At 43.5% G+C, this 21,664-nt stretch overlaps 1 protein-coding gene across 1 annotated transcript in view; it reads left to right on the forward strand.

Moving 5' to 3' along the window:
• The window catches only part of LOC103369886 (carbonic anhydrase-related protein 10-like), a 143,084-nt gene that overhangs the window by 5,549 nt on the left and 115,871 nt on the right, over nt 1-21,664 (forward strand). The window contains exon 2 of the mRNA XM_008298725.1: nt 1,203-1,277. Coding sequence (XP_008296947.1) covers nt 1,203-1,277 — 75 coding nt within the window. The remainder of the gene's footprint in view (nt 1-1,202; nt 1,278-21,664) is intronic.

Raw genomic sequence — 21,664 nt, forward strand, 5'->3', positions numbered from 1 at the left:
AATCGGTTAACGCGGCACACAGAGCTCACATGGTTAACTTCAACTAGCATAAACAGCAGCTATCTACATTCACAGTCTGCACAGACTCTGATAAGAAGAATTCATTACAGCCCCCTTTTTTTCCTTCTTCTCAGAATGTTGTTCAGCTCACTGCTTCGTCGGGCACGCTGTCTTCTGTTTACAAAATAACTTACACCTCCAAAAAAAAATGCAAACATAGTGTGTCCTAATTGCATCACAACCAATCAGGCTTCGCTCGGGCGCAGGAGGAAAGTTTGGACATCGCTGCTGTATATGTAAATGACGCTGCGTGGATTCCTCTGAACTGCAGATCATACGCCAAACCGGGATTGATTTGTCTGAGAGTCTGAATTGATTTTTTCTCAAGTGTAAATATTACAGTAGCTCAAAAATAAAAATAATACAAGAGTCCATTTTTTTACTTTAATCCACGAGTAAGGACACGACTGAGTCTGTGGAGAGAAGTGAATGAGTAAGCAAAGGGGGTGAATTCGAGCACATCTAATGACTTAATTTAGGTAACCTTGGAGGTATAGGGAGGCGGGTAATTTGTAATGATTAGGCAACCTCCCTAACAGTGCCGGCCGTGGCTATATCCTGGAAAACATCCTGGACGGTGTGACTTTTAGCAGCAGTTTCCTAAATCGATCTCCCAAACATAGCTGCCGAATTCCATCACATGTACGCCATTTTATTACCAGAAAACATAATCAGATCGCGGCTGCGTTTCCTTCAGGAAGCGTGTATTTCCGTTGCAAATATAACCGCCAGCAACCTGTGCTTTATTTATTTTTGTTTGAGATAAACATTAATTTGTCACATCACGGCTCCCGTTTGGCTTTAAGTGCCACTTTGCAAGCAAACACTCCTGGCGACGCCCTCGCTTTCTTTACAATGCTCCAAGAACCCAGCTTTTATTTTTGAGAAATAAAAAAAAAATCTCCCTTCATTGAAAGGAACATTTTGGAGCTGTCTGGTACGCGCATCACCTCATTACAATTTTTTTTTTCTTTTATCATTATCTTCATTTTCTTCGCCGCTGCACTTAGATGGGAACTTCACGGTCAAAGAGAATTCTATACGCTGCCAAGGAACATGTAAAGAGAAAGAAAAAGAAGACATATTTCACTTATTAAATGCCTTCTTTCCCCCTATTTCTTTTCCTCTCTTCCTCCCTCCAGGTCAGCCTATTACATCCAAGCTTGATGACGGTTGGTGGGCGTATAAGGACGTTGTCCAGGGAAGCTTTGTTCCAGGTAATAGATCATCAGTCTCCTCACACACACCAACAGATGTTCAAATATGTGAAAATGGTTACGAGACCAACCGATTACGGAGGAAGATTCTTTCTTTTAATCCTATTAATTCACAAAGCCCGGGTCTGTTAGAATGAGTGTTTCTCTGCTTAAATAAATCCTCATTGAGTCGAAGTCGCAGCACTGCAAACTGCGCTGTGTACCTCGTTGCATCGGCCCGCGGATCTTCATTTTCAGACCAAATCAAAAGCGGCACCGTATTAAATATGCCGAATTAGCAGTCGCTTATTTGCAAAGTAGCCACGGAGGTACAGATAAGTCTCGCCGGATTACTGTGATGCTGGCGAAAAGTTGAAAAAACCTGACGATTCTCATGCAAATCCAGGAGTTTAAAAAGGAGCGTGTCTCTTCTGCGCCTCCGAAGCCGGTCGACGGATATCAATTTGATGGACATCAGGAGCTAACAATATCCCGAGCCCTCGTAAATGAAAATATATGTGCCTCGCGTCTGTGTGATAGATTAGGCCGACTCTCGGAAGGAGTGCATTTTGTTGGAGCAAATTGCGACAGTCGGGTTAAAGCAGTTTGAGTGCCTCCGAGTGCTGTGCCTCGCAGCCACTGATCATGTTGATAAGTAGTCAGCGGGACATGGTAGGTTGATTCTAATTGGTAGACGGAGCCGGAGAGGGAAGAAATAATAAGTGGAATAATACGCCGACACTTGCCAACATTATAACGGCGTATGTACACATAAAAACGGTGTTATTTCTCTCTGCAAAGACAATTGACTCAGATCTTTTTTTTCCCCCCCAAATATAAAAGCTCTTAGTAATAATGCCTCTCGTCTGAGCTTTCTGAGGGTGACACATAACACATTAACCACAGACTGTATTTAAAAGATAGATGTGGTGTCTGGGTGTGAAAAGAGTAAGTAAGGAAGTACCTTGTAATGGCCAGCAGGGGGCGACTCTTCTGGTTGCAAAAATTAGCTGGCTTGCATAGAAGTCTATGAGAAAACGAGACATGATTTGTTTCCTCGATAAACATTTCCAGATGGTCTCGATTGCTAACATTTCAAGACGTTTTGGATACAGCGTGATGTAAGGGTGATGCTTTACAGCCTTGTGATCAAAAGGTGTGAATCAAAGATTGTATAAAGATGGACGTAGCTACCGTGACGTCACCCGTTGGTTTCTTCACTGAGAAAATGAAGCCAGGGTTTTGCTACTTCCTGGTTGACATCTTGGATTTTTGTGAGGGGGGTGGAGCCATAGGAGCAGCGATTGGTCAGACGGATTGAGAGGTGGGCCCTCTCTGCCCGCCCACATTTACCGCCTTCTGCTCGCTTCATCTCCATCGTCGCTGCCGACTGTCAATCAAGCCAGCCACGCCCCTTGCCCCGCAAAATGTTGACGATTTTTTGAAAATTCAGTATTGATTTATTTTCAGATTGGCCACCTGATCTCTGGATTTGGCCATGAAAACTAATAAGAAAAAAATCCTGAGCTGTAGGATTGCGGTATTTCGTGATCAGGGCGTTTTGGAGCCAGCAGCTAGCGGACGTAGTGATGTTGCAGGTTTTTGACACTTCCGGGTTGGCCTCATTTTTCAGGGCCGGTTGCTACGTCCATCTTTTCTATGGTGTGGGCGCATGTTTAGGACAGTCAGTCCCTTGCGAGCAACGTCGGGTTTCAAACGCGACACCAACAGCTGCTTGTATTTTCACGGTACCTTCGCCTCACGCGTCTCCCTCCGCTGTCCTGTCACAATAACACAATCAGGCATTTTTAATAGCGTCGAAGCTGCTCGCAACTATTGGAGAGAAATAATTTTGTCATCGGACCGGGGCTTTTTTTTTTTTTTTTTGCAGGCTGCTTTATTAAATGAGTTTGGAGATGATGTAGATGGGGGACACATCCATTCACCTTTACTCTCCTACTGTCACATGCAATTAATTAAATTCCGCCCAGGTAATGGAGTTGCAGAGACACGGCGACTGATCTCTCCCTCTCCCCGGCTCTGCCTGTGCGGCGCGGAGCCAAGATAATTTCATAATTACTTTGAAATCAGCTGAGTTTAATTTGGAGTTGGACTTTCATGCCAGTGCAAGAGTCACACCTTTTAAACGCTGCGCTTCCTGTTTTAGAATGAGACTGAAATTTTTCCAAATGAAAAAAAAAAAAAAGCAAAGTGTGTGTGTGTGTTTGGCGCCAAGGGCCTTCTGGGAAATTTGAGTCTGTCAGTAGGCTCATCACATCAGTGAGCGTAGCCTGACTTTGACTACTACTTTTTACCCTCTCGCGCTGCTGCAGCCTTCTCCTTTGCTTCGTATTAGTGCTGTGCCAGCATGGGAGCAGCGTCTGCCTAAAGCCGGGGGAATGAAGTTGGGAATACAAGTCAGCAAACAAGAAAAAAAAAAAAGTACAACGGTATTCCAATCTCGGGTCACTGATGAGTGTCATCCTGAGCTCATATTTACTGTAATCACCTTTCGCAGCCGCATGAGACGCGCTCGGCTGAGATGAGAGGAACAAAACTGTAGGTGTTTGTCAAAAGGAAAACAGGGAGAGATGGGCGTCTGCCAGCAAGCCTCCATGCAGAAACACACAAATGGCTATTCCCTCTTGAGCGAGATTACTGTGAGATGGCCCACCCGAGTTTTTTTTGTTGTTGCGGGAAGCACACATGATGTAACTTCCACGCCGCTTTGTCGTAAACGCCGAGGACGATGGAGGAGAACAGAGAGGAAAGGACCCTGGCAGCGCTACTGTGGTTTCGCCCATGAGCTATTACTTTGGCACCGGCGAATGTAAAAACTAAATATAACACAAGATACAGTATGCGCCACAGATGCCACGGAACAATGGAGAGTGTTTGGCAGGCGTAGAAGGCAACAAGCGTCTCTGGTGCTCGGCTCCGTTTCACCGGTTCGTCCACCGGCATCTACTGAGAAAGGAACACCTAACCTGTCGTATTTTAGGCCCCCTTTTTGTTTTTTTTAGCTGCATCTGCATGATACTTGAACTAGTGGGCAAAACAAACTTAAGATTTTATAATCGGCTGCAGCGTGGTATCCAACGAATCAAACAACCAAATGAGTGTTTCCTAGTCAGGGCAGTTACATGCAGAAGTTTACTCTTCAGCAAATTAAATGCACTGTTTTTTTAAAGTAAGCGATCAGTACACTGTTGAAAAACGTGTTTCTGTATAACTTGTCAGTGTAGAAATGTAAAATGAATACAATTCATTCTTCAAACAGCACAAGATGTTGTCCTGATAAAATATTCATGGTGCGTAAACCCCCGTCTTAGCTCGGGTTGATTTAGATTTGTTGATTTGTTGACACGCCGAGGCTGTCGTTTAAACGTGTGTGTTTTAGCATAATTTAAACATGTTGTATAAACTAAGTTCTATAAATTATTTAGTTTTACATTTGAAGAGCTCAAGAACAGATAACTCCATTTTTTTCTTTTTATAGATTTCAGAAAACTTATTTTTTTGCTGTTTGCTTGAGACAATATCAATCAAACTGGAGTTGACTCTGTAGAAATGACAAAAATAGAGATAAGTTAGATTGATATTGTCTCAGGTAGACGATGGAAACGTGGGTTTACTGAAGGTTTGTGCAGATGGAGTTATCTGTTGTTGCAAATGAACTTCATTTGTTAATTTACCAATGTTTTTTTTTTTTCAACCCCCATGTCAATGAATGTGGCCAGTTGTGTAAAGTTTGTCTTGATTTTACAGTCAGTGGAGAAGCTGTAGAAATATAGTTTACCATTAAACTTGATGAATTGAGCTGAACCCTGTTGGAGACACTTGGTACCAGAGGCAGCACAAAGACTGTCTCTCAGACTGTTAAGTTAACTCCATGAACTCATCTCTGTGTATCTGAATGACACATCTAGAAGTCCTTTGCAATACATATCATCTCTTCCTGTCTTCAAATGGCTTAAATGTAGCTCCACACTAGATCAACCCTATTCAGGACTTCCATGTTGCCAGAGGTTGAAGGTCTTTTGGGGTCCATTGGTGCAAAACATCTGTTGGTTTTCATTGTAGACTTTTCACTATTTTAAATACATTTTCTGATAAGTTGAAGTATTTTTGGTGCCAAATGCATGACAAATGTCCCTTTTTTATTTTTATTTTTTAAACTGCTCTTTATCGAAGTTCGTATTTTTGTACAGGTCCAAAACACCACAAAGCTCAACCTTATTTTCCCACATTTTTTAATTTTTTTCAACAATTGAACAAGCATGAACATACAGCAAGTATCAAAAAGTAAACAAGCAAACAGATATTACATAAAAATAAAGATAAACAATCGAGATATTCACCCCTCATCACCACCAGGGTGTCACTGTTTCTTAAATCGACTGGAACAATGTTAAATGTCCCTTATTTTATATTAAAAACAAATAAAAATCTTCAAAAATAATAATAAAAAAACAATGCCTGTCACGTAAACCAAATGGCCTGGAGTCCAAAAGTCCTGAATAGGGTGGATGAAGTCCCCACATCTCCCCGTTCACTACAGCTCGAGCACACCAGCTCCCCACCAGCTCTGCTCAAACACCGTAAAACCACTCTACGCTACGCAATGGCAATGTCGAAGTAATTTAGACAAACCGATTCTAAAGAATAATAACGATACAGAACCCTGCAAGTTCCGTAGGTACGAAAACCCAAACGTCTGAGTGTGTGTTTCTAAATCTGTCATTTGAACGCCGTGGTTTCAAAGTCAGAATGCTCTGCCAAAGCGCCGCCTGTTCGTCTGCTTACGACAAGTGTTCTAGCTCATAAAAAATACAACATACGAACATGGTAACAAGGTAAAAGACATGATTTCTTATTGTCGGCTTTTGTTTTTTAAATGAAGTGAACGCTGTCGTGTTTTTATTCTACAAAGAACCCATCGCGGCCTGATTCAACATGCATTAAAGACGCTATGCTTCCATCATGTATATTTTATTCCCACTAAAACTGCCAACATGCTAGTTTCATTTCTTCGGCGCGGTTCAGCCGAGTCATCGTTTCGAGAGTCAAAAAAAAATGTCGAGTCAGTTCGGCTGTTTAGGTTCTGGGCTGGTGTGAGAATAAAAAGACGTTTTGATTCAAAATAACGACATTTAAACAATATTATGTTGCATGAATAAGTGATAAGAGGTGCTGCAAACTTAAAAATAGGAACACATTTGACAGTCGCTCCGGCATGTATTTTGTGCATTCATTATTTACCACGCTGGACGTCCATACTGCCCCGTGTCAGCTCCTCCTGCTGTCATTCCTCTTCCTGTCCTTCCGTCTTTCTTTACATCTGAGCGCGAGGGGCGTCAGGTTCATCCTTTCGTTGTACAGTTCTTATGTATATTTGATCACATCTGTGTCTGGTTGTCTCCCCGTCTCCTTTCATCTTCCCCCTCCCCTCGCCTTTATTCTCTCTCATCTCTTCTGCCCTTTCAGCTCTTCTCCTCCATTCCTCGTTTTTCCTCCCCTCATGTTTGTGGCTGGTCCACTTTTTCCCCTCTTCTCCTCCAGCATCTCCTCATCTCGTCCCACCATCCTCCTCTCTCTCTTTGTTATCCCTCTCATTTCTCTTCTCCGCCTCCCTTCCCTCCAGCTCGCTTCTTCCTTCCAGCCTGAATGGCCCAGAGATGTTGCTATCATTCATTTGAATTCGCCTGCAACTTGAGGCCCATTCGGAGCCTCTGAGGAAATCTCGGACTCGGCGGCGGGAGATGTCTGATGCTTCCCTGTGCGAGCGTTTACCTGGGCTCGTGATAAACAAGACGGGAGGGGGAAAAAAAAAAAGTCATGCTAACTTAAAATGTCACAGTGACACAAAGAGTCCGTCATGTCTGGACTTTAAGCTTGCATGAGTAAAAAAAAAATCCAAAGGGAGAGATTAAATAAACACACTCGGTGTTTGGGAGCTCGGAGTCCGAAAACAACTGAGAGCAGATTTGTCACAGTGGCAGCAGAACAATGCATTATTAAAATATTAGTACTACAAAAACAGATTATTATTTTTATAAATAACGACTCCTAATGTAACGGAGGAGATGCAGCTAAAGCTAATTAGCAAGTCTACAATTCAATGCTTTTTTTTTTGAGCAACAAAATTGTCAGCGTATAAATGTTATAGCTGATGTGTTAGCAAGCGATCGCCCATTATGTTTACCCAGGGTGTCATAAAGGCTAATTTAGTCCGGTAGCTCTGGAGCTCGCTGGGTGTACGGTGTTGTTGGGTTTTTTTCTTTTTGGTTGAAAAACAGCAAGTCATAATTCTCTTTTCCTGCAGCTTTAGTTCTAGTTTGGCCAACGACATTGCTGCTGCCGTCCAATTGTGAGCATCTCTACGTTTGTGCAGTTTAGATTTATTATATTCAAAATACAGGAACTCGGTGCAGCCAAAACTTTTACAACTTTTATTTTTTTCCAGTACTTCTTAACTTTGTGTTTAATGACGGATTCAACCTTCCTCGGCGTGGAGGAGACCACACTGCTGCCATTCTTCAGAGGCTGTTGTTTTCGTTGCTGGAGGGTTTTGTGTTGCTCTGCCTTTCTCTTTTAAAACACCCCAAAGGTGTTGCAAGTTATCATGACCCGGCCGGGTCACGGATTCCACTTTCTGTTTCCTCTTGTGTGCTTTGGATTGTTATGCTGGAATATTCCTCTTCTTCAAGCGTCTGCAGACTAGACTGGGAGTCACCTTGTCAGCCAGTGTTTTGCTGAATCCACAAGCATCCATGGTGCCATCTATAGACGTCATCTCCCCAATGTGCTCATTCAGCCCAACGCTCCCAATTTCATGATTCACTTCCAGGACTATGCATTCACTGTGGCAGCCCGACTCGTGTGCATTCACTGTACTTTCTACCCTCCTAATCCCAATGAGCCATCGGAGTTATTGGTGCTGTGACTTGGCCGTAGAGCTGGGCATCTATCAAGTATGAAAGCTGTCCCTAACACATCTGGAGGATGGCTTTTACCACAGGCTAAAAGTCAGGATGTCTCTCCGTGTGCTGCTTTGGTTTAGCTTTTCAGTCACGCGGCATTGCTCGAGGGCTGCCAATATGCTTCAGCTGGTCCGCCGCTTTCGTTCGGGCTGTCATATCTTAACATCTGCATGATAACGCTCATTCGGACGTTCTTTGTTCTCGGATGATGAAGCCAACTGTTTTTGTTCAGCCACTATGAGGGTCACATATTTGCCTTTTTGTGTTTTTTTTTTTTTTTTGCTCAGCATCACCGGATGGATCGTCATTGAATTTTTCAGTCATTTTTCCTCTCAGGGTGAATATTAACAGCTTTGGCCATCCACAGCAATTTAACTTCACCTCCAGCCACTTTGGCTTAAGGATGAATGACATTTCCGTCTTTCTCAGTTGCATTTTGTGCTAATTAGGAAACGCTAGCACGCCGTGAACCCTCAAACGCAGATCGCTGAACGGCAAATATTATCCGCGCTAAGTCAACGCTGAATATGTTCGCATGCTAATAGCGTTTAACTCAAGGCGCTGCAACCTCACCGCTGTCGACCGCAATCTCGTAAGTCTTTCTGTGAGATTTAAAGTGCACTGATAAACACTTTGAATGGCCAGAAACTCTACAGTGGACTTAACGGGTCCACCTTGAACCGATGTATTTCTCGCACAAAAGAAGGAGGAAAAAAAAAAAAATGTAATTCATGTCTAAAGTTCTGAACCTGTGAACTTGAACATCAGCTGCAGTAAATCCTTTCATTCTTTCTCATCTGTAAGTTCTTTAAAATATTCAGTCTTGCTCCAGAGCCTTGCAGTTTAAACATTTCAAACTGCACTAGAAAAAAAAAAAAGAAACGATACAAATGTGAACTTTTTTTTTTTTCTTTCCTTGCAAACTGGAGAGACTGGATTCTGTATTCCCTTCAAAGTTTGAGTCTCTCTGCTTTCTTGGCTCGGCGCAGCAGACTGAATAAACTGTCAAACTGCCATGCTCCAACACGCAAGTTGTCTGCCCAGCGTCATTAGAGGTAGTAAAGTGTGTGTGTTGGCTTTGTGAAGTACCAACCTCTTAGAGGGCACAAAAAAAAATAGATCTATTTTTGCCTCAGACTTGCTTCACGTGGCAGCGAAAAAAGAGGACCTTTAAATAATAATTGATCTTTTCTTAAGCAAATGTCAGATAAATTAACTCGAGTGCCGTGTCTCCTGCCAACTCTGCAGTCCCTCTCTTTTCTCAATCTGGCTTTTCATGCAACAACGTCCAGAGTGTTTGTTGGCTCCTTTTCTCTTAATTTTTTTATTAAATTTTCCCAATCGGTCACAGTCAGAATCGAGATCAATGCAAATGTAGCGAGATCTCGAGGACGTCGGGATTATGTTACAGCGAAGATGACGTGTTGGTTTCTCTCACGTCGCCGTTGTATGTGTTTCTGCGACGAGCTGAGAGGATGGAGGAAGGAGAGCAGGGAGAAAAAAAAAGAAGTGCGACGAGTGGGTTTTGGTGATGGAAGAATAGAAGAAAAAAAGAAAAGCGAGAGCACAGGGGAGCTGCCCTTTTCCTTCTGATAGATCTCTACACTAGTTCTAACTGTGTGTGTTTCTTTGTGTGCGACCACTGCTGGCCTTAAAGCGGGTGGGTGGGTGGGTGGGTGTCGGGGAGTGGGAGGTGGAGGGGTTGCAAAAGGAGGGATGAGAAGGAGAGCTCAGGGGATTGAGCCAGTCTACCTTTCAGCTCTCTGCAGCAGCTACAGCAAGAAGGCGATTAAGGTCAAATTTAACAACGGGGGCGAGAGAGACGGGAATTTTTTTATTTTTTATTTTTTTTTGCAGTTTGGGTTAAGGTTTCAGGTATCTCATGGCTCCGTAGAAATCATCTTTTCTGTGACATATTCTGTCATGGCTGCCTGTTGGAATCCCTTCACTTGACAGGACCTGCTTCTCTTCTCTAAACAAATCCTCTCAGCGCTTTTTGAGCAAGATGTTTAATCCTCACTCCTCGTCTAAGTCAAGCCCGAAGTCTCCTTAATGCTGATTTAATAACAACGGAGCAATTGTAGGAAGCTGTCTGACGCTGCAGAGCTACAAAAAAAAAATACCGCAAAACTTGAAGTGATCTGCAAGCGTGAGCCCAGCCCCCCATCACGGCTCCATAGCGTTCAGCCTCTGTAGTTGCAGCTATAGCGTGATGACGCACATGTGGAGCAATGAAAGAGCGCCGTTGCCGGTTGTTCAGCAGCTCCAGAGCTTTTATGTAGCCTTCATTGACGTCAGGAATAGCTGAATTTAATTTTTGGAGACAATCTTCTCTGTGATATAAGCAAGCAGGCAGCCTCCAGCGATGCTTTAATAGGACAAAACCCAGCTGAAGTCTCACCATCAGGCTCCAGATCACAAACCCGTCATACAGTCCGACACCACCTACCGCAGCCGAGTGAACACACCGCCACCAGAAATTAGTGTTTTTCATTATTATAACTGGCTTGACGTGCGTCCAGAGCCGCACCTGGAGCCAACTGGAGTCATGAATAATGTGCGTTTTGTGTCGACAACTTCCAAAAACAATCTCCAGTTTCAAACTATGCAATATTTTTTTGCCTGATAAGATTAAAGAGTCAGAACGGACCAGACACGATGCTCGACGGCCGATCGTAGCTCGCAGCGAAAACTGTAAATGAACTGTGGCGGCGGGATTGTTAGCGGCTGTCTGAACCCGGCATTAAAAAAAGGATGGATTTAGAGTAATCTAAACAATCTCTGGTGAATAAAATAAATCAGGCAGGTTTAAGATTCACTCTGTGTTTATATAAACATGCTAAAAAAGAAACCCCAAACAAATCAGAATACCTGATGTTTAAATAGATTTATTCTAGTTTAAGGGATATATTGCAATTTTAACTCCACTACATTCATTTACAGCTTTACACAGATGAACATTTGACACATAAAAGATGTGATAAGCTGATAAATTACAATATTGCTGTTAGTTTTGGCCAAGAGTACACAAAATACACAAAGTACAACAGTAAAACGATGCCTTAACGTAGTTTTATCTGTACTAATATCTCAATATTCATGTTTGTATTCATAAAAACATGCCAAAAACCACAAAACAAATCAGAATACTTCATATTTAAATAGATTTAAAGATGAAGTTTTTCCTTTTTTAGCATTCTTTATACTTTTTCAGGGACATATTGCCATTTTAACTGCACTACATTCATTTACAGCTTTATATCGATGAACATTTGACACATAAAAGATGTGATCTTGCTGTTAGTTTTGGCCAAGAGTACGCAAAATACACAAAGAACAACAGTAAAATGATGCCTTAATGTGGTTTTATCTGTAGTAATATCTCAATTTTCATGTCTGTATTCATAAAAGCATGCCAAAAACCCTCCCAACAAATCAGAATACCTGATATTTAAATAGATTTATTCTAATTTAACAAGACAGTTTTTCCTTTTTTAGCAATCTTTATACTTTTTCAGGGATATATTGCAATTTTAACTCCACTACATTCATTTACAGCTTCATATCGATGAACATTTGACACATAAAAGATGTGATATGCTGATAAATTACAATTTTGCTGTTAGCGTTGGCCAAGAGTAACCAAAATACACAAAGTACAACAGTAAAATGATGCCTTAACGTAGTTTTATCTGTACTAATATCTCAATATTCATATCTATATTCATAAAAACACGCCCAAATCCCCCCAGACAAATCACAACAGCTCATATTTAACTATATCAATATAGTCGAGCACTCATCGGAGACATCCTGTCGAGATACGTCAGTCGACGGCTTTAATTTGAAACGGAGTGCCGTTACTTTGCCACGTTGCCACTTTTGGAATCTGAACACTTATCAGCACACCTCAGCTGCTGTTGTATCATGTTCTTCTAAAGATTTGTCTCCCTCCAGCTCACAGAAATCATCACTCTAAGTGTTGGCAGACAGATTTTTTTTTTTTTCCTCCTGTTGTTGTCAAATGTTAAAAGTGCACTGATGTGTTTGATTCGTATTTGTGTTTGTGTGAAGGGAGGAGACATTAGTTCCTTGAGCGTTTCTTGGTTAGATTTTTATTTTTTTTACCAGTGAGTCATGTGACTCAGCTCTTGCAGGTCACAGCTGCCTGTCGACGGTGGCATCCGAGTCACAATGCTTCTTTTTTTTTGCATATGTAGTGTAATGTATTTAATGAGTAATGATAGATCTGCATAGTGAATTATGCAAATTAGAAAGAAATACATCATAGCACAGACGCCGGAGCAATCAAATCTAAATGATCGCGACCATGTAGAGTCATATTTTAAAGGGATTACGCCTGTTATTTAGTCATATTGTAACGTCATATTTGGTTAATACGCTCTTCTCTCGTGTAATCATGAAATTAAAACCATAAACTATCCTTCAACGGCATCTTCCAGCTCGTACAAAACAAACTTCTGCACGTGCCGCAATTACGAACAGTAACATTAATATTTGAGAGGCTAATTTAAGACGTTTGTTTGCTGCACGGATTGTATTTGCTTCTGTTTAAGTCAACAGAACCGGCCCAGCGGCGAGGCCCGGGCCGCGTCGTGCGAACCCTAATTTGGTTGACGTTTCTGGCGTGCCGCGCGCTGCTGTGTGTTCGAAGCTGGAACGAATAAAAGGTTTTCGGCGCGTCTCCCACCTGTCCCTGACAGAGAGGATGCTGGGAGATGGCGGATAGCCCACTTGAGAAAAGGACGAGGGGGGGGGGAACACAAAACATGTAGAGGCGAAACAGAATGCATCACCTCCAGTGTGTTCGTGGAAGAAAAGGCAACTTATATATATGTCACACCTCTTGTGTTATTTGTGTATTGTGAAGTTGGGGGCGTGTGTCTGCACCGAGTGTAATAATGTTGTTGTTGTTGTCGAGCGTGTGTGTGTCTGTGTGTGTGTGTAAGTGGTTATTTCTGTGTGTGCTTTGGGTATATAATATCACAGCTCAGGGTTGTTATTTGGGTGTGCTGCAGAGTGAGTAAGTAGGACACCAAGTTAGTGATCAGAGGAGCCTTGCTCTTTCGCTCCCTCTTTCTCACACACACTATACACACACACACACACACACACACACACACACACACACTACACACACACACGGCTCATATCCATATATTTTTCTCTCTTTGTCATTGTCATGCAGTTTCCCTATTTTTGCCTATCTCTTTCTCAGTCTTTCTTCATAAAATCTCTTTGTCAGTGCCTCTCGTGTTCTCTCTTTCACACACACCATTGCAGAGACTCACGGGGCCACAAGAGAGAAAGAGGAGGAGGAGGAGGAGGAGGAGGAGGAGGGGGTAAAAAAAAAAGAGAGGTAGCGAGATCAGGAGGCGAGAGGAGGAAGAGGAGGAAACTACATTCTTCCCACGCAGTAGAGGAGATATGAGCAATTTTAGATGGGACTAAAGGACGGAGGGACAGTGAGACGGGAGGAAAAAAAAAAAAGACATAAGAGGGATCAGAGAGAGGGAGGGAGAGAGGCGAATGAAGTTATGATACTCAATCTCAATAATCTCCTGATATCATTACACATCCACATTCTCCACGCCTGATGGCCGCCTGCTACATCTCTTGCAATTACTCACCGCAGTAACAACATTAGAGCTAATGCTGGCGGTGATTATGGCGCCGCTGCTATTTGTTCTTATTTAGCCGGGCCGCCGCGGGCCCGCCGTAATGGACGGGCACGTGCTCGCCGAGACGACGTGTTTGCCGTAGTTAAAGATTCCAATGGATTCATTACAGGTTTAATGCAGCAGAGCCGAGATGGGGACGAAGGGGCCTCGCCAGGTACAAAGTGTGTTACGAGGGTGCGTTTTCCCCCCCGAAACGTTTCCATCATTTGGCTGCAGCTGTAATCTAAAGGTCCTCACTGTGAATGAGCAAATTGGGGATGAGGGTTGAGCCTGTGACCTTTGGATAACTTAAAAGTCACACATTCGAGTAGTTTTAGGTTATTTAAGCCCAGTTTAATCAGACGGTTTGATGAGTGGGCTTAAAGGTTAAGTTTAGTGATTTCTATATTAATGTCAGGGACCCGGGAGCCGCCCTCTTCCGGCGATCCAGGAAGGAAAGGCTACCTCAACGTGTTTAGGATGAATTAATTACACATTGCAAAGTGGCTATAAATAAGAGAAGAGTTCAGTTTGTGCCTGGTAGGAATATCTTTGGAGTTGAGTTCATTGGCATTCATTCATTCAACCTGTTGTTTACATCTTGAGAAATTATCGACTTCATGCACATTTACAGTATCGTCGAGAGCACAATCAACAGAATAAACAGGCAACAATCAACTAGAAAGCAAACAATAGCGAGATAAATATAGGAGAAAAAACCTTTTTAAGCTGTTGACTGTGTGTGGCAGTTCAATTCAATTCAATGTTATTTGTATAGCACATATTTACAACAACAAGTCATCTCATAGCGCTTCACAAAGGCAGAGACAGAAACACCCAACAATCCAGATCATTTGGATTCCCTGTAAGCTTCAGCAGTCCGCAACAGTGGGAAGGAACCGAAAACCCCCACAGGGGAAAAAAAACCTCCGACAGAACCAGGCTCAGGGAGGGACGGCCATCTGCCTCGACCGGTTGGGTGGATGTAGGATGAATTATAAAATTTAATTTACAGTTAAACAAGTTATTAGAATTTATTGTCCTTGTGTAACAGGAGGCATCATGTTCATAACAGAAGCAGTGTGCAATCACGTTTTTAAACCACCTACAGGCAAGCCTCAGCGCCGGCTGCAAGATGTTCCAGGTGTGTGCAGCAGAAAAACTAAAGGCAGTTTTCCCAATTCTGGTGTATTCGCACGGGATTCCTGTGACCAGAGGCTGCTCCGATTGGTTGCTTTAGATTTCCCACAGGGGGCAGCTCTCTGCACATTCTGTGTCCCGGCTCTCGCTCCACTCAGCAGCTTGTTAGCTGACCGGTGCTGCAGCAGAAGCCGGTTCGAGCAGAATCGCTGCGTGTCGGGTCGACACGGCCGCCTGAGATGAAAAGGAAAATCAGTTTTTACCTTTACAAACCTGTTGTTGGTAATAAAGTTTAAATTCAACGTCGCTGAGTGGTGGAGCTGTATGGCTTTAACGTTATTGACCCACGGTGCCTCGGCACAGTCTGCTGGTTCTGTTTGTGTCCCAGCTGTCAAATGGCTTTTCATAGTTAGACTCAGCCTTCCAGGATCACAAGTAGCTTCATATTAAATCAGTGAGTTAACAGTTCAGGATTTAAATAGTGTTTGAATTGAAATCATGCTAAAATCACACATTTTACTGCACAAAGTCTAGTGGCTGATCCGTTCACACTGTGAATGAACTGCACCAGAGACGAGTTACAAGTTGACGAAAACTCATTTTTTTAGAGCATATTTTTTCCTTTTCTTCCAGTTGTTCAGCAGCAGTTTAGTAGGTCTCCCCCAAGGCCAAACAAACTCATACAAAAAGCTACTTGTGAGAGCACGCTAACATGACTATTCTTTAAATTATTATGAAAAAGGTTATGATACATGAGTAAAATTCTGCAAATTCAGTTTTTTATGCACCATTAAGTCCATCCATCCATTATCTATACACCGCTTAATCCTCACTAGGGTCACGGGGGGCTGGAGTCTATCCCAGCTGACTCAGGGCGTAGGCATGTCGCCAGTCTATCACAGGGCTACGCTTAGAGACAAACAAGCAAATACAGACAATTCTCCAAATCACCATTTAACCTCAGCATGTTTTTGGACTGTGAGAGGAAGCCAGAGAACCCGGAGAGAACCCACGCTGCAACATGCAAACTCAACGCAGAAAGATCCTGGGTGTCCTCACCAGGACGCGAACCGGCGACCTTCTAGCTCAGAGGTGCCCAATCCTGGTCCTCGAGAGCCCCTATACAGCATGTTTTAGATGTTTCCTTCTTCCAACACATCTGATTCAAACGATCAGGATCGTTATCAGGCTTCTGCAGAGCTTGATGATGAGCTGATCATTTGAATGACCCCAGGGATCCTTCTGTGTGGACTTTGCATGTTCTCCCATCAAGCTCTGCAGAAGCCTGATAACGATCCTGATCATGTGAATCAGGGGTGTTGGAAACATCTAAAACATGCTGGATAGGGGCTCTCGAGGACCAGGATTGGGCACCCCTGTTCTAGCTGCAACAACGTTTTTATTCATATCTCTTCCTTTGGTGTGCGGTTGCCTTATCCGTTCGTTTCTTCATGCTGCACAGGATGAAAATGTCAGTTTTAAAGCAGTGTTGTCATCAGAGCCAGTTATAATGGTTAAAAAAAAAAAGAATAAAGCAGGACAAGAAGGCTGAAATAAAACTGTGAGTGGGACACGCTACAGTTTTAGAGCTGAGCAATCACACTTGGAGGTCCAGTGTGTAGGATTAAGGGGGGATCTACTGGCAGAAATGGAACATCATACTCATCGTTATGTTTTTAGTGTATTTCTGTGTTTTCGTTAAGGAGCGAGCCCTTTATATCTGAACAGGGAGCCGTCCTCTTTCCACGCAGTCCCTTTGCACTGCCTCGTGTCTTACAGTAGCCCAGAACGGACAAACCAAAGGCGGGCTCTGGAGGGTTTTTAAGCAGCCGCTGGTTGTCACATTTGCTTGGAAGGGGAGAGTGAGGTTGATGCCTATTCAGCTGGCTGCAATCTGCAACCCTCACTAATAGATGCCACTAAATCTGACTCCAGAGTGCGACCAAATGTATGTCAAGCACAACTTAACGTTTTCAGCCTGCCTCTCTGTGCGTGCATATTTGCAAAAGACCCGCGACTGCCTGACTCACAGGTGTTTCTGTAGTTTGGATCTGGCCTGTAGGACTGAGTCACTGCAGTTCGGTGTTCCAATATAGCTTCATGATATTTTGTGTAAAAGCTGCGTGTATCAGTGGCATTTGTTCATGCTGATTTAGTCTTTCACCGTTTGCCATCTAACTGTTCTTAATGCACTTTGTTGGTGTTATTGCTTTGTGGTAATGGCGTTTCCAGCTGTCGCACATTATTAACTCATTTAATAAGCCAGTTGTAAACACTGTTGTTACAGATATCATCCGTCGATTATCTACACACCGAGTAATCCTCACTAGGGTCACGGGGGGGCTGGAGTCTATCCCAGCTGACTCAGGGTGAAGGCAGGGGAGACAGTAGAGCCAGAGCACACTCGCATTCACACCTACAGACAATTTAGAATCACCGATTAACCTCAACATGTTTCTGGACTGTGGGAGGAAGCCGGAGAACCCATGGGAGAGCTCCACACAGAAAGATCCCCGGGGTCTTCTAGCTGCGAGGCGACGGTACTAACAACCGAGCCATCATACCTGAGCTAAATCATGTGTGACGTCAGACCAGTTTTAGTTTGAGGAGGGGTCAGAAGCTTGGTGTAGCCTCCGATAATTGGGAATGCACCGTCCTGACTTGCTCCACACCCACCGCCCGTCTACATCCTCGGCTCTTTTGTGCTGCTCCGCCGTGTGAGAGGAGCTGCAGCAGGCACCTTATTACATCGCCCTTTTTTTTTTTCTTTCATTTGTTATTGTCGGAACAAATGAAGATCATCTCCAAAGGATCACGGAGTGTCACGGCATCCTCTTCCAGAAAACACAACGCAGAAAACCCACCGGTTACATTTACTATCACCCAAAAGGGGGGCGGCGAGAAATGTGGTCAGCACCTAAATTTTATGTGCCGGTGCACCTAAATGAATAAGTTAGGCGCTCCAGTGCAACCAATGTAATGCTGTTTGTTCTATTGCTGTTGTTATTTGTTGTCTATTTGTTCTCTCCGGAGAACAAATGAAACTACAAAATAAGCTCCGAAACAACACAGAAATCATTTTCAGCAACTTTATTGCCGGCTCACACTGAAATTCATTTTGTATCCTCGAGGCCAGCTTCGCCCAGAGGTAGCCGCCAAATTACTAACACTATTCCAACCTAAGCTTTTTTCCCAGACGTGCTCGTACATATCGCGCCGTAATGATCATGCAAATAGCAGTATTAACAAACACAACATAGGTGTATTCGTGAGGTAAAATTTCATTTGGCAACACTCTGATCCCGGTTAAGCAGCAAAATAGACGGATGTGTAAAAGAGTTCTTTAACCTAATACGCTGGAGAGCTGAAGTTGGCACCCTCCATTTAAGACAAGAGAGATGTGAAGAGACACTCTTAAGTCTGAGCAAGCTCTCGTTGTGAGCTGTGTGAAAAGAGAAGTTCCAGAGGTTGGCGAATAATCCTTGAACAAATATGAATTTGATTGTATAATTTGGTTATAAGTTTCCCAGACGGGCTGCTGCAGCGGGCCATATTGCGATGCGGCATAACGCTCTAAATCACTGATTTTAAAAGCAGAAAAAAACAATCTTTACTCCTAAAGACTTAAGCCAACGAAGAGAACAAACACGCTGCTGTGTCTTTGTACAAGTAAAGTCTACGGTAGGGGTCCGTGGCGGGGGGAGCATCGATCGTCACACCAAGATATTATGAGAATGTCTGAGTCCTTGATGACAGAAAAGAGCTGAAATTGTCCAGCGTCAGACACATGAGGGACTCATTTAAGTCGGTGAGCACAGGAAGCTGAAGGAGGAGAGCTGGAGCGCCGTCTCATCACTGCTCTTTGAGATGGCCTTTCAGGTGCCGACTCAAAGAAAGTGTCCCGCTGCTAATTTCAGATGCTGGAAGAGAACGCCAGACCGGGCGGCCGCTGGGAGCACCCATAGGAGAGCAGAATTTGAATCACCCTCTGACGCTCGAGGTGCAACTCAAAGAGCCTCCAACTCCGTGTGGCGAAACTGCTGCAGACGTCTGATGGCTGCCGCCGCTGCATACGGTGCAGCGGTGGCACATCTGGCCGTCGCAGAATGAAAGATTAAAGTCAACAGAGGGAGACACTCGTCTTGGACTGATGCATGCGTATTGATTAAGATGGACTTAAGCTATTATCATCACTCAGTGCGTCCGTCTCTTGAATGTCCATCCTGACAGGACGCCGCTTTTTAAGGAGGACTCCGGTGAATTGTGTTTCACTTTTGGAAAGTTAGGAGACTCAGTGGAGACAGATTAGAAAAAAAACAAGACAACAGAAACTGAGACATCCTGACTCTGAGTCACTACTAAGAGTCTGGACGAGCTCCAGAATTACCGGATCTTACATAACGCAACTCGGTAGTTTCTTCTTTTTTTTTTTAGGTCCTTTACATCTTTATTTACATTTTTGGAAAGGTCCCTCAACCTGCTGCTTGTTCTGCACAGCTCAGCATATGGTGAAAAAAATCTGTGGAATGTGCCTTTAATCAGTAAGATTTACAGCCTGTTTCTGAGCACTGACACACACAAAGCTGCACTGGTGGACGGCTCTGTGGTGTAATGTCGTAGAATCAGAAGCACCAGCGACGTCAGTTTGATTCCTCCGTTCCACGTAATCTTCTTTTTGCAGTTGAGCAACGGCGCTTCCCTCAGAGACGGCCTGCTGCACAACCCTCATCCCCGACAGATACATTTAAATGCATGATGCGTCTTGACTAATTAATTTTCTAGTGGCCAAATCAGTCAACTATTAAATGCGATCGTAATGTGATTTTAGTGGTGTTGAATTTAATCTGCTACACATTTGGTTCACACGATTCATTATGCCATGAATTTTTCTATTAACTTAGCATATGATAGGTCAGCGTCGTGGCCAAAGCGAGCGGCGTTACATCCCCCTCCTCGCCACGTCTTCTTTGCTGCCGCTCTCTGTTCATCTCCTGCAATCCGACTCCCTGCTGCTGCCACCAAATAACTGTTCATTTTCTGCATTTAGAGGTATTGCTCCTCAGTGCTTTCAAGTTTTTTTTTTTTGCTTTCAAAGTTTCTCCTACTCATTCTCTTCCTTGCTTTTTTTCCCATTTAAGAAACTACAACGTGTTCCCGACTCTTCCTCACATCTTCACTCTAGTCGCACATACACCCATCAGCCAAAACATTAAAACCACTGACAGGTAAAGCCTAAAACACTGCTCCATCTAGTTAAAGTGCAGTTTTCTGCTGGGAAACCTTGGGTCCTGTGGGTGTTATTTGAGACGTACCACTCACCAAACGTGCCCCCACGTGGCAATGCGCCTCGCCACACCTCAAAAACCGCTCAGGAACATCAAGCAACACGAACAAGTCGGATCCAGTAACGCCCCGTCCCAGTACCCCAGGAATCCCACATCCATTCTCTAGAGCTGCTTTGGCATCACGAGCGGAACTCGCACAACACAAGGCAGGTGGTTTTACTGCCGTCGCTGATCCGTGTACGTCTGACAACCACATTCGCTGAATTATTTACCGTTTTCCGCGCGGCGTGCATTACAAAGTGGGTGTAACAATACAACGTGGCACCTGTTTGCCGGTCTGCACAACAGGTTCAAATGGACGTCGTCTGTATCTGCATTTAAATAGAAAGTCCAGATTAGCGGTGAGGCTCTGGTTGCGTAAACACTATATGTCCCTTTGATGTGGTTGCATTGCCTTTCAGTATTGCCACTATGACTCTGTTGCACTTCAAAGTCTATTTGAAAAGACTTGGAGCATCTTGAAGCAGTCTGCTCTTTAGTTTGTTTTTTTTTTTTTCCTCGTGTGGTGATTGTACTTTACAATTTTTAACTTACTACACACAGCCCTTTTCTTATCTGTGGTATACATTAACAGAAGGAAAACCAAAGGATTCTTCTTCCCGCCTCCCACACTTTGAGGGAGAAGCAATAAAAAGAAGCTATTTTGGTTTTTATATACGGCTTGATTCAGGCATGCAGTATATATATGTATATACATATATGTGAACCTGGATGACACGCTCCATCCATATTTTGGGTGATTTTGAAGCATTTTAGGTGTAGAAATATTATATTTTAGCAGCCGCTCTACGCTCGAAGGCATGATGCGGTCATGTCAGATACATATCAGACTAGTAGTAGAACACCGCAATTAATTATCCGTCAGATTAGCTGAATGATGCATCCGTAATCACTGTAAGCCTGATTTGTTGATGCAGTGTGTTCTCTGCAATCTGGACTGTGGGTGACAAGCGAGTTACAGTTTCTCTTTGAAAAATCTTTAATCAACACCAACGTGACAGTACAGTACACGCTCCACTTCAGTCTCAGCGCGATTAGGTTCATTTTATCTACTCAGATTATAGGTGTACGGGTTCTTTTTAAGTAGGAGCTGTTTTTAACTTGACATGTTTCGACTGTCGCTCCAGTGTTCCTCAGAGACGTCACTGACGTCTGTGGTGACGTGTCTTTATCAGCTGGTGGATTCCTGGAGGCAGAAAAAGCAGAACAGGTGAACCTGAAATCAGCCATATCAGACCACTGCAAAAGAAACAACCACA

The sequence above is a fragment of the Stegastes partitus genome, unplaced genomic scaffold (genome assembly GCF_000690725.1).
Source record: "Stegastes partitus isolate 25-593 unplaced genomic scaffold, Stegastes_partitus-1.0.2 Scaffold1345, whole genome shotgun sequence".
In the NCBI taxonomy this organism is placed as follows: Eukaryota; Metazoa; Chordata; class Actinopteri; family Pomacentridae; genus Stegastes; species Stegastes partitus.